Here is a 14,722-nt window from a genome sequence, read left to right on the forward strand (position 1 = left end):
TTTTTTATTTTATTTTTCTTCGAGATGCTCTTCTGTGTTGGGGATTTTTTCTTTTTATACTTTGTATCAAGTGATATTGTCTTTCTTTGCTGATTTATAATGCTAAAATTTATTTGGGGTGCGTTATATACCATAGGCTTATAAGGATTCAACAAAATTTTATTGTTTTTATAGTGCTTATTTTTTCTTTGAAATGTATACTATTCGAGATAAGGGATGTTCATGAAACTTTTATTCCTAAGTTAGCTTTGAAATTTATTTTTTAAATGGATGTAAAAAAAAATCATTTTATGATGTGATGATTCTGGTTATTAATTAGTCACTTCAAAAATTTTTTTTTGTCTGACTATTTAAAAATATACTTTCTTGTAAATTTTCAATAGGCCATCTTTTGTGAAATCTCGATTTTTTAATAAATTAGGCTTTGACGAGTTTGAAAAAGCTGCATTGTCATTTTGAACGTAACAGACCCCCCCGTAACGAGTTTCCTAAATTTTACATGTTTCAAATTCATACTTTGCAATATTCCTTTCACTAAAATATTTTACGGTCTAAAATAATTCAAGTACTTGCATAATCACATGATTTTTTCAGTAATGACTAAACTTATTATAACTTTAATAAGTATGTAAACTATGAAAAATTTTCGGAGTGAATGTGAAGCGGATGATTTTTTATTTTTATTTATTTGATTCCCTTGGAATGAAATTCGCTAGAGGGGAATTTATCAAAACATTTTAATTCCGGATCGGTGAGTGAATGCGGGTTGATATGAAATTCACATGAATTCAAAATGACCTCTGAAAAAATCTTCCTACTGAGATCACATGCAGATTAATTTTTTTAAAACTCCCGAATTTTGAGTAAATTTTGATTTAAATAAAATCCGTATTCACTCCCGATTTTTTCGGTTTATTGATCAACTATAAAAATTTTTAATATCACTTTTATTAAAATATAACAAGTATTTTACTTATTCATAAAATTTGATAAAAAAAAGTTTAATTAAATTTTTTTTTCATTATTAAGTGGTTTATATTAAATTCTTTTTTACTCTTGAATTTTGTACAAGAACGGATTTACTTGAGCTTTGTAACTGCACGCAAAGTGCCAGCTGTTCCTCTTACAGAGTGCATATCAAGTTTAGCTTCTTGTTTTTTAGATGTATATAAATATATATTAAGAGTCCTGAATGTAATTTGTTTTTATTGTTTGCTCGAACAATTGTCTACTCGTGTTACTGCTAACTTTAATCTGCTTTATTTACCGCGTTTCCTTTCTGCTAAATTAAAAATTATTTTTAAAAGTCAAAAAAAAAAAAAAATTAGATCATTTAATTGTTAAGTAGAAATTCAAAGTTATAATAAGTAATTAAAAGTTTGGTCATATATAAAAAAGACGTCAACTTTGGCCTTTCGAAGTTATTTGATTGAATCGCTTGGCAAAGAATTTAAAAAGTACAGACACAGTAGTGGTGTAATGTAGTTTGGGTGTAAATAGTTTCTGTAGAAGGAAGTTAGTTTGAACTTGTGCTTCGTTTTATGTCAAAAAGAGCCGGACAAGTGAGCACTATTGTGCAATTCATGTGGATACATACTCTGTACATATATAGACTAAAAATACGATTCGCGGGGAGGGGGGGGGGTATAAAGTTAAAAAAATTTTCAGATGAATTGTTTTGTTGGTGAGAACAGAAAATTGCCGTTTTCACTGGCTAGAGTAACATCCGTTCGTGCAAATGAATTTGTTTCTTTCCTATCGTTTTTTTTTTATTTGTTCGAACACAACTTTTTTTACAAAATTTTATTTTGCCGTACATAAAATACTATTTTTTGAACATACATGTGGACACTGAATTTCACGTTTCTACTTTTTATTTTATTTTATTTTTTTTTTTTTTTTTTGACAACTCAGCAAATTTTTTTTATGATGAAAAATATTTATCGCAATGAGAGATAAAATAAAGTGAAAGCTCCAATTATCGGGAGTATCACAACTATTGATATTTTATTGTTCGCCGTAAATAAAAGTTTTTTATACATCATTTAGTTGCAATCCAAAAATATATGGGATTAATAAAAAAAAATTCAAAAATCTATATTTGGCGCTTGTAATAAAGATGTTGATAAAATTAACAATTATATAAAAATTTAATAGCTTGTTATTTTTATTATTTTCTTTATATTTAATTAAACGCCAACTATCAGTTGATAAATTTAAATAAAATTCCAACTTCAACTCGGAGAAGTTTTACGCTTGAGATATGCTAATTATTTACTTTTTATCGACCGTTAACTTACACGTGATTATAAATAACATTTTAATCTCTGGCGTCAAGTTAAAAATAGACGGATTTTTTTTTATAATTTTTTGATTATTTATTTATTTACAAGAAAGTATTTTTTTTTCTGTGTAATAATTAAACGAGGGTTAAACGAGTTGAATAGAAATAGTATCTAGCTTAATGCACAGGGAATTAATATTGATTTATCGTGTACTTTGGATCATAATGATCACGCAATACGAACAGACCAATAGACGTAAGCCTGTAAATTCGTTATAAGTTATAGCGTGTCAATAATCGGGACATTAAAGTTATTTATAAGCAATAGTGTGTTTATATTTAGTGTCGGGTATTATCAAGATAATAATAATAATTAATTAAACTATTTACGAGCCTATGTGGAGATAATTTTTCAATGAAAATTATTATCTTAGAGCAACAAGCCCGGGAAAGGACGGTAAAGACAGAACGTAATCCGGCTGCGAGAATAGAAAGTAGATTTCGCAAAATTTATTTTAAAAATTTTGAACCCCTGCAAGATCAGCAAAATCGTCAGAAAAAAAAGCTTTCATTTATTTTATCTTAGACGAATTTTTTTTAGAATCTAACCAAGTTTTTTCATTAAAAAGTTACAAGAAAAAGAAGCCATGGAAGCTGAATTTTTCGTTATTTTAAAAGTTTTAAATAGTCGACATTTCTAAACTAATTAGTCGATTTTTTTTTTCTTTAAACTCGGCCAAGGAAGCAAATTATGGGAAAATTTTCAAAAAGGCGACATGAATACAAATTCAATATATTTATATAAATCTACTGAAAAATGTTTTTTGTGTTCCAATTTTTACTCTCATGGTAAAAATAATAATCTCAGTAGAGAAAAAAAAATAATTTTTACTCTAAAATTTTTTTTGTGCATTAAATTATATAATTTAATTGGTATACACTAAATATATTGATTAAACAATGTCTAGTCATGTCAATAATTGGACTAATTATACGAAGCGGCAAAATAGAATTTTTTTTCTCATTCAATAATTGAGTGAATTTTTCAGTGCGGAAAATTATTGATAATTTAAATTTATTTTGTGAAGGATTAACTATTTTTAGAGGAGTCAAAATGAAATCTATAAAATATAAATATTTAATAAAAGATAAAATTTAATACCGTGTAAGATAAATTTAAATTAAATTTTTACGACTGAATAAATTTGACAGTAATTATTACCAATAATTTATTTTATAAATTTTTGTATTGAGGTGAAGGTTAGCACGAAATAAATATATTTTGTTTTTTTTCTAATATTAACTTCAAATTAAAGTGGTAATAATAAAATGAATGGAGTGTTTAAATTGACCTTCGTTAATTTTAGGAGTACATTGATCGATAAATGATATAAATAAGCAAGAGAGGATTGTAAGAATAAAACAGGTGAAATTTAGGTCGTGATTAAGTAATTTTAGATACAAAAAAAAAAAAAAAAAGGGATTTCTTGGTGCAAAAAATTTTTATTCTCCCCAAGAAAATTTTTATCTGGCCCAAGAAATTTTTTGCAATTCATAGCTCAAAATGTTTGTTGCGGCAAGAAATCCTTTTTTTCTGTATATAAATTTTTTTTCCATGTAAGTTTTTTTGACATGAAGATGAAGATAAAGATAAAGTTGATGAATAATAAAGTTTCAAGTGAGTTTTTTAGAATTTTAAAATAATTGCGAAGTTTGCTGTTTTTAAAAAGTCACTTTTAAATTTTACGAGTGGATATGTGACGAGTTAAATCTTTATTTAATAGATATAGATATACAAGATTTATTGTTAGTTGAGAATTGTCTGTCAATAACAGCTGCTATTCACTTAACTTTGACAAACTCAAATATCGTTAAAAGAATTCAACATTTTTCCATTTTTTTATAATACCAGTGCAAAAGTTACCAGAACATAAGAGGATATAAGTATTCTTATTATTTTTCCTATTTTTTATTTTATTCTAATTACGTGATTTGGCTTGCTTATTTGTCTTTATGTTAATCTACAAAAACGTGTCATATTAGCCTGAAGCACATAGTTTTTTACCTTTATTGCCCTGACGATTACATATAAGTTTGCATCGTCTGCAAATTAATCAAGGAACACACATAATTTTTTTTTTGAAGTGGTTTTTGTAAAAAGTGATTGTTCGTTTAAAAAGATTATTTTTCAATGGGAAGAGAACTTCTTCATTTTTGGTTTTCTACTTGTAATACCAGTGTATTTTTTCTGATGGTAAATGCAAGTGTATTAATTTTTTGTTTAAAGATAAAAAAGTCACTTATGTGGTTCTGGAAATTATTTATTTTTAAATGTTTTTTTTTTAAAGAAGATTATTTTTTCGTTTTTATTTATGAAAAAAAAAAGTGATTTTTTTAAAAGAAGTGATTGTTTCTTTTTCTTTGTAAGCACAGAACAATCATGTCATAGTGTAATACAGGATACCGCTATATTACTAGAGTACTACCAAAAGAGCAGCAACTTATAAGTCCCATACATGCTTCGTTTTGAATATAATATTTCTGAAATAAGTTTCTTACCACGGACACACTACAACTGGTGGGCGCGATCTAGTGGCGAGCACCGAACTACTCACGCTACTGCTGCCTAGGACCATAACTTTTTAAATTAATAATCATTAGGTTTTAATATATATTTATTAACATCAAACAAATATGTATATTTAAATGAATATATTTTTTTGTTTAAGTAATATTTATTAGAGTTAAAATAATGATATTTTGCTTTAATATTTGAGTTTGTTGACACTACAAAATAATTTAGTTGTCTATATAATAAATATTTTCTTAACTTTACCAAATGATTTTATCATTGTAGTAAGAGAAATATTAGCGTCAACAAAATAGGGTCTATTAAATCATTTGTTAAAAAATGACAGAATAGATTCTGTTGACTCAATAAAATTAAGTTGTTCCAATTAAATATTAGTTTAGCAGAATTTAACAAAACCAATTTAATTGTCTGAAGAGAAATTTTTTCTCAGTGTACTTTATTCTTTTATTTACTCTATTTGTTTAACGCTGAAAAAATAAACATCATTAAAAAATGAGAGTAAATAGTAAGAAAGTTAAGAATATTATATATTTACTTAGCCAATTACTGCTTCAACAATAGACAAATAATGTAATAAAGATAAAATAAGTTGCGAGTGGAATAATGCTCTTGTTGTAATTGAAAAACAGGATTTTTCTTTTTTTAAGAATTATTTCTTTAGAGAAACGGACTCGAAATTAGTCGGAAGTACGATAATCAAAATGAAAAAAAATGATAAAGAAAATGAACGAGGGAACATAAAGATGAGAGTAGCAAAGCTGCAGGAAGAGAAGAGAAAGAACCGGATGTATTTAATAGAAAAGCTCTCATTGATCATAATATTAAAAAAAAAATTATTCGTTGATAAAAAAAATATTTAGAGATAATAATTCAGCGACATTTGTTTTGATTTTGACGGGAAATTAAAATCAAAAGTAAATAGGAATATTTATAATTAAAATGTATTGTTTATTTACAAAATAAATAGAGTGAAAATATTTAAACTGAATAAACAAAGCAAAGATATTACTCAATGGTTCGTTAGATAGAGGTAAAAAAGGTATTATTGTTATAAAAAAGTGTGTACGGATGTATAAATAAATAAAAAGGAAAAAAGGTAACACAATCAGGCACCTGATGAAAGTGAAGCAGATATTTTTCGAGGTAGAAATAACCGAGGGCGATGATGTGGATTCGCGATGAATGCCAGCCAGTGAACACAAGGATAGATCAACCGAAGGATACTACCCGGGTTGAAAGGGAAGAGGGAGAATGGCATAATCCGGGGATCAGCATGTGCACCACCATCGCGAGAGACTGGATGCCCACATACGGTACGATATGCCGCCAGTGGCTTACCCACATATTCATATTTCCTAGTAAATAGATATGTATACAGATATATAAATGTATATATGTATGAGTAGAGCTATACAAGTTGCATACTCGTGAATATATGGTATCCAGTCAGAGCTATGCTGAATATGGAGTTAACTTTACTACAAACTGTACTTTATACTTTTGGGTATATTTTTATTTTTGTATGGCTTTCCACGGATTTTCAATGTTTATTTATTTTTATTACACTCATATTTATTGCTATTTGCTTCTATTAAGTATTTTTATGATTAAAATTTTTTCTTTAGAAAAAAAATAGAAATAAAAATTGATAATCAAATTTAAGTGGGAGATCATAATTTTTGAATTTATTTTGAAATTTGTCGGACAATAAATCTTCGTATTGTGGAACTATGATTTTTATTGCATACTTCGAACGTGAAAACGGATTTGTCTGATTTCTATGGGTTTTGATTGAGAAATGCTGATGCATTACTGATACTTGACAGAATTACTCGTTTTTCTATTTATAGGCTGGCATTTTATGTAAGTAAGGGAACTAAGTTTAGAATTCTGGAGCTGATTTTGTCTGATTCTACAGTTTTTGATTAAGAAACACCAATGAATTACCGAAAAATCCAGTCATTAATTAATTGGCTGGAAAATTATTTTACTCTTGTCAAATTTTTAAATTGAAAAGTGATAAAAATTTTTTTTGTTGAAAATTATAAATGGGGATTTTATAAAATGTTAAATTACTTATATATAAAATGATATTTAATTAGTTTTATTTTGACGGTGAAATAAATAGATATTGGTACGGTAAACTTACAGATAAAAGAATAAAATAATTTTTTTTTTATACAGTAAACCGCGAAATTAAGCCAGTAATTGAACACGTGGCAGTGTGAGTGGAAAACTCATTACTTGAGGAACGATAACACGTAGAGGTCGTTTTCGTATGAATAGAATTGAACTGGAATGAGATTTTTCAAGTCTAGGATAGATGTAAGTAACGCGAAAAGGAAAGAAAACTCTTTAAAGAAAAATAAAAGAAACTCCATTAAATTTAGTTTAAATTGCAGTAGACGTTGTAGTGATTAATAATAATTTTTCCAGTATAATTTAGTGATAAAAAAATGAACAACAGTGCAGATGAACCTAGATGCTCATTAGCAAATAATTTTATTTACTTTTTACTATTTAAAATTTTTTATTTTATTTTCTTTGTGCTACTTTGTCGAATCCTCTTACTTTTTTATTCTTTATCATCCTCCCAATTCCCAGTATATTTAAAACTCAATTAAATTCACTTTTATAATTAATTAACTTTTTCGCTTGATAAATAAATACGAATAATAAAGGCCAGAATGTAACTTTGACAAAAGTTATTCATTAAATTCATTAAATTGCATCAGACATGAACCGGCTAAAAAAAAGTTAATGACAAGAAATAAAAGGAGGTGAAAAAAAAAAAAAAAAAAAAAACAATTTTAAGTTTAATCGTGAGAAAAATAATTCAGAGCATGGACAGCAGATGGACAGACGTCTATCAAGGATCGGTGAAAAAATAAATAAAATCCAGCGAAAAAGGAAAATAAATAAAAAATAAGATCGTGAAGTCATTGAACGGTAGATTCAGAGGAGCTGCTTAGTTCTCTACAAGAGAAGTACTGAGAGCTGAGACTGGTTGAACTATAGCTTAATTCACGGCGAGAGGCCACGATCTGCACTGCCGCGGCTTGAATATTCGCGTGTGTACTCGCTCGCGTGCTCATCTGGGACGTTGACTGCATGGGAATTTGCATCAAACCACTACCACCAATTTAGCTACATATATATAAAGTAAATAAGTAAAGCAATGTTCCATGTTCCATCACAATCAAACCACCTAATAAACGATTCCCTCTATAATACTCTTACTGTCTGTTGAATTGGACCTTCATTACATTTCATCTCTCTTTTCCTCACGACTAATTCATATCCATGTCTCTTGTCTTCTTTTCCTCGATGATGCACTTTTGCTTTGATTTTCTTTACAGTATCCTGCTTTGCCCTTCGCTATTCCCGGCTGTCTCTTTGTACAACTCTTTATTTCTCTTCGTAGTACTCAGTACCTTCTACTTCTACCTCTTTATATAAATATATATATCTACCTCTAGCTCTACCTACTAGTAGTATACTGCAGTATACTCTCTGATCGACCCGGGAGGTCGCAACGCTTGTTTAATGTCCCAGCAAATATTTGCCCGTCGATCCAATCGCCAATCAAGAATTCCCATTCGTGATCTGATTTCATTGGACTTTATATATCGATTTAATGCAATCACCATCAGTAACAACTATTTCGATCTAATTACTTTTTATTTACTATTTGCTATTTTTTTTTCGTTAATTTCTTTTTTTAGATCTTTTGACTAGATTTTTTATTTTCATTTTTAACTATTGGTAATTTATATAAATAGATAATAATAATAATTTAAAATTAATTAAAAGTTAAACTTACTCAGGGTTGCATTGTTAGCTCGTGACTGATCTGTTTGTGATCTCAGTAACCTTAGCCTATTAAGTTTACTTTGTTGCTGATCAAGTCGATGTCTCAGTCTTGCAAGTCTTTCCTGCTGTGCCGGTTCCTTTAAAATATAAATTAATATTGTTAATATAATTTTAGATGATGGAAAATAATAATAATTTCGATGTAAAGGTAAACGATCGGATGGAGTACGGAGACTTATGAATACGGATGCTGAGATTGGATATATATTTTTTTTTTCTTATCCAGGAGTATTTTATAAATTAAAGACTTGTTCATTCTGTGTATTGATGTATTGATATCAATATTAGCTACGTTTTAAAATATATTTTGTATAGATGAATCTATAAATTTTCTATTCAATCCAGTCATATATAGAATTTAAATGAATTTCGTTCCATTTATAGAGTATGAGTAATTCGAGTACGAAAGGATTTTTATGGATATATTTTATATATTCATGTATAAATATCAAAGGTCGTAGATTGAATTACTATATAGACTGAAGTTCGTACATTCAGATAAATATATTTAAAGATTATGGTTAATGGAATTTTTATTATCTAATATATATTAATATAGTTATTTGAAAATTATTCGTAATAAAATTTTGAATTATTGTCGATTAATTTTTAAATAAATTATTGATGTAAGAGCCTCAATTATTACAAGGAAAATTATTTTATAATAGATTTTTGCCTCTCGTAAACTTTAGACGAGTTGAGAGGTTTTACACTGAGGACGTCGATATAATCTCTGTGGAATCCCCAGTTTTTGTGCTACTTTCAGACGTCACGAAATATAATTTTTTTTTTAATTTTCTTCTTTATAAACTACACCGAAAAAAAAATTTCAAGTAGAAATTTTTTTTTTGAAAAAATAATTCTTTTTTGAAAAAGAATATTATTTTAGCATAGAATTCTCGTTTAAGTCAGCAAATTTATTTTTTGAAATTTGGGTTAAGTATTTTCTTTTTATAGAAGGATCAATTTTTTTGAAAATTATTTTTTTTAAAGGAGTTTACTTTTCTTAGTGTAGGTATGCACATTTTAAAAATTGAATAATTTAATAAAATTACTAGGGTTTTTGACCTCCAGTCAGACATGAATTGAATTCAGGAAAAAAATGCCCATTTTTTTTCAATTTTTAACTCTGCCATCTAAAAAACTGAAACTAAATCCATTAATTATAATTGAAAACCAAGGATTTGAATACTAACTTTCGATCGGACTTTTGTTGGAAGTATTCCCAAACTAACACAAAGGAAATTAAGTTAATCAGTCATATATTTCGAATGCAATTATATTTACATAGATACGAGCCGACCAATAGATGATAAAATTAAAAACTTTACTAGTATTATTTAAATCAACATCAAAGTCGAGCTGGAACATCAGTCGTGTCATTAAATATTCTCACTAGTGTACTTTATTATAAATTTTTAACCACGCGAAAGTACAAACACAAAGCGCGAGTATAAGTCCAATGTGAAAAATTTTGAAGTTTGATAAAAAAAAGTTTTTATTATTAATGATGTAAAACTGTGTGCACAATATGCTTAATGTAATCCGAGAAGAGAATAAAAGTAATTAATTTAAAATGAATAAGGTGACAATTAGCGTAAGAGAAAAGTGACGCAGCTTTTACCTAAAGTACATTATTATACACTAGCTTCGTTGTGAATATCCTGCTGGGAAAGGATAAGCTGACGCGAAAATTTAGATCCCCAGGAAACCACAAAGTAAAGCTTATCGAGAACAACGAACATGATAAGGACCTCCTTTAGATACCCTTCTCAAAGAACATATAGGTATATAATACTATTACTATCATATAATATCAGTCTAAAGATTATTTGGTATCATTACATAACATATTTATTTTTACAATGTACTCATCCTCTTACACTCATTATTTGAACAGATACTAATTTGTACTTAATGTTTATATACATTATATATAGAAGTAGATGTGTGTTTATATATATCTATATTGATAATTGAGAGCCTTTAAACCTCACTAATGTATTTACATACTATCAGGTTTACGTTCCAATCGAGTTTCAGTTTGAAACATATATCGAGTCAATAATTAAATTCGACAGAAGCTTTGGCTTTTGGTAATGAGAGAAACGCGTTTAAATTTAAATCCAAATGAAATTTATCGTATAACACACCGGTAGACTAGTGTTCAAATATTTATTGATTTTGTTACGGAATATTTGCATTTTAAGTTCCTTCTAATTTGTAATTATTTTTAACAATAATAATATTAATTGTAATTATTACAATTCATATTGTTATTATTATTATTATTATTATTATTATTATTATTGAAAGTTAAATATTGATCGATACTGTAACTAATTCAAATAATTAAATATTGAATTGATGCATTATTTGTAAGGGCTTTATAAGCTTATGAATCATACGATTGAATAATTCATAATAATAAAAATATTGAGGAAATGGAATTTCAATAAAAAAAAAAAAAAAGATTTTTTTTGTAAAATTGAATTTAAACTATTTTTATTATTTTTCTTTTTATTAAATAATATTAAAGTTCCGCTTCCGTAGAGTTACCTACGGAATTATTATATTACGATGGTTATGTATTACCCATTTTAACGTTACGGTGTGAAGTAATTATTATATATGTACGTTGTATATAGATAACTATACATATCTGTGTACATAAAACGGATAATGATTTTTTAGTTATGCCTCCGGGCGTAAAGTAATTAACCATAAATTGATTGTTTAATATTAAAAATTATAATTTTATTGTTTTTTTGAGCTTATCTTTGTATGCGAATTTTAAATACGAAATTATGATAACAAAAGTTTTATTTGGTCATTTATTATTTGGGAAAATGAAGATTATATAATAATAAAAATAATAATGATAATGGTAATGATAATAATTATAATGAAGAGTATAGAGATGCAAGACAATATAATAGTATATAATTTAATACTTTCATAAGAATTAAGAACAATGAAAATACTGACGGTGTATTCATATGAGAATAATATTTTGAAACAAAGAGTATTTCACTTGCACTCATGCTCTCTTTGTTATTAACGAAATAAAAATAAATAACTATGGCTTTTAATTTTTAAAATTCATTTTTATTTTTATTTATGATAAGCAGTTATCTTGCCGCTTAGCTAAGCATCAATTCAAATTTTTCTTTAAATATTTTTCTATTTATTGCAAATTTTGAAATTAACATTTGAAAGTTGTCACGAAAAAATTAAAATTCTGTCTAAACTAATGGAGATATGAAAAAAATGTATATGAACAATCTTGTAGCTTATTAAATTCTCTACAAGAAAGGTCTGATTACATTTTTACGTACATCTATTTATTTCGATGCAAATGCAACCTGAAGTAAAAAAATTAATTTAAACATCATTTTCAAAAAAGTGTTTCTTTACTAATCTTCTGAATAACCTTGAAACTATCAGAGATACGTCAATCAATTTCTAGACCTTTTTTGTAGAAAATGAAATTCCCTACAATTTTTGTTTGAAACAATTTTTCCTAAAATCTATAGTTTCGCCACAAGTTTCATTTCAAAATAAATTAACCTTCAGTTACTCTCGTTTCGCGGCGTTTATTTAATTAAAAATTTTGATTGACTAAAACTAATTAATGAAGCGTGTAGTAATTAACTATAATAAATTACCCGAAACCCTCTTTGTGATGCTGCACCTATCAATAACAATATCCAGCCAAAAGTTTTCCATTCATTCCCTTCAAATACGTTTTCATTAATGATGAGTACAAATGATTTAAAGAACGCATTTAAATGAAATATTAATTAACGTATTGAATAATAATTAAAAACAAGTGTATGCAGATTAAAGATAGAGGATAGTAAGATTGATTGAAATATTCAAATATATACCAAAGTTTATTCGGGTGGATCACGAAGTAGCGGTAGAGAATTTCCGGAGCGTGACACAGAAGTTAGTTGGGGTTTATAGAAGATATGATATAAGCCCGAGGATGTCATGTCTTAGCTTGTTTGGGGTTGTTAGCCTGTCATGTATACCCAAGTCTGTTTATCTATATATATTATATACATACATATCGATTTATGGACGTCTTTGGCGAAGACGTAACTTAATTGGTAATTGGTAATCATCATGAGTAAGTTAGCGAATATATATATGTAGTTTGTCTTATGAGCGTACATATATATATATAACATACATATGTATGTGCTCATATGGATGGATGGATGGAAGTACGGATGGATGACTTACCTGAGCGCCTCGAAGCACAGCCAGCCGAGCCTCGCGTTGCTCGAGGAGACGTCTCTGTTGGGCGATCTCCCGCTGCTGTCTTGATGCCATACTCTCGAGTTCGCTGAGCACCAGCACGGCCCCACCTCCGCCCACTGGTAACTATAACATAAATAAATAAATTGTAAACAATAATAATTAGTAAGTACTTATACATTTTCTTATCAACTTCACCGGAAACTGAGTTCAAAATTTGAGTAGTTATTTTTTTTTTTAAACTACGAGTCACAAATTATTATTATTTTTTAAATACTAAATTAGCTTGTATTTTTATTTATTTAAACATGAGCGCAGAGTTTATTTTGCAAACTTTTAAATTTATGATCTCCTTTCCAACCGATTTACGTGATATCTTTTTTTTATGGGTATTATTATTATTGAAATTATTTATTTAAGCAACAAACTTTTATACAAGTATGAACGGTAAATTGTAAGTTTTGATTGCTTATTATTTACAAATTTCTGTAAATAAAAAAAAAAAAAAACTCGATTTAGTGATGAAATATTTTCAAAAATAGAATAAATATTTTTTTAGCAAATCATATATATTTAAAAATCCCTCTGGTATCATTCGTTTACTAATAATGTAAATATGTTATTTAATATTCATATTTATATAAAAGAATAAATATAAAACCGATTTGACGTTTATTTATATATTGTATGAAAATAAATTGAAACATGGTTAGAATATGTGATATAGATTTATATTTTATTACTGTCAGTGTTACTGTTATTATTGTTATTAAATTTTTGTGTGGCAAATAAATTTTTTATTATTTTCCCCTTCCTGTCTAGTGTGGAAGATTCTCATTTATCATCTGTTTCCCTACACAAGAAAATATATAATAAATCAACTTTCCGTTGGGTAAAAAATTACGGTGACGAAATAATAAAATTGAAAATTTAAAATATAAATTTATATATGTATGGTGCGGATAAAAAAAAAGTGAGATTTAAAATATATAAAAAAAAATTTCGGGTCCAATTTTCGGTTTATGAGTTTATTTTATTTATGAGAATGTTATGGGGACTAAAAGTAGAGGGCGTAAGTGCGTTATGGGAATAGAAGCTGGAGAAGGGTTAAAATGAGCGAATGCGGTTATGGCACGGCGTGATAAACTGCTGGCTTCCTGTGGTCCATCCGACGCGATTTCCTACTCTCCTATATAACTTTAGCGGTTTACACGTCAACTGTTACTACTACTGTTATAATACAGTAGAGTGGTACGGTGTAAATTGTAGAACTCCACAGAGTAAAGAGTGACAGATAGTATGCCAGTAGTGGTCGGGTATTTATAATTAGAGAGCTAAATTTCATTGCTAACAAAACCACTCTATCAAATATTACACTAACTGCTGTAAAAACATTTCATTTAATTGTTATTTCAAAGTTCACTCGTATGTAGATAGAAATTTATTTGTGTTTTTAATCGCAAAGTATGGGCTTATACATTGAGAAAAAAATTTTATCCTGACAACTACACTGTGAAAAATTCCCATTAAATTTTACTATGGGTGCATTGTAACTCCGGATTATAAAAAAACTGATACAAAATTTACAAGTGTACCATAGTAAACGTATGCGCATAGGTCCCAATTGTGTCGTCTGCGCATACGTTTATTTTGGGACACTTGTAAATTTTGTATCAGTTTTCTCATGGTCCGGGGTTGCAATGCAC

General features: G+C 27.7%; 1 protein-coding gene across 5 annotated transcripts in view; it reads right to left on the bottom strand.

Moving 5' to 3' along the window:
• LOC103577409 (dual specificity protein kinase splA) overlaps positions 1 to 14,722 on the bottom strand; it is an 84,798-nt gene that overhangs the window by 10,215 nt on the left and 59,861 nt on the right. For all 5 annotated transcript variants that reach the window (XM_014444360.2, XM_014444359.2, XM_053737894.1 and 2 more), the window contains 2 exons: positions 13,002 to 13,142; positions 8,701 to 8,827 (listed from right to left, as the gene is read on the bottom strand). In XM_014444360.2, coding sequence (XP_014299846.1) covers positions 8,701 to 8,827; positions 13,002 to 13,142 — 268 coding nt within the window. The remainder of the gene's footprint in view (positions 1 to 8,700; positions 8,828 to 13,001; positions 13,143 to 14,722) is intronic.

This window comes from Microplitis demolitor, chromosome 4 (assembly GCF_026212275.2).
Source record: "Microplitis demolitor isolate Queensland-Clemson2020A chromosome 4, iyMicDemo2.1a, whole genome shotgun sequence".
Taxonomy (NCBI): Eukaryota; Metazoa; Arthropoda; class Insecta; order Hymenoptera; family Braconidae; genus Microplitis; species Microplitis demolitor.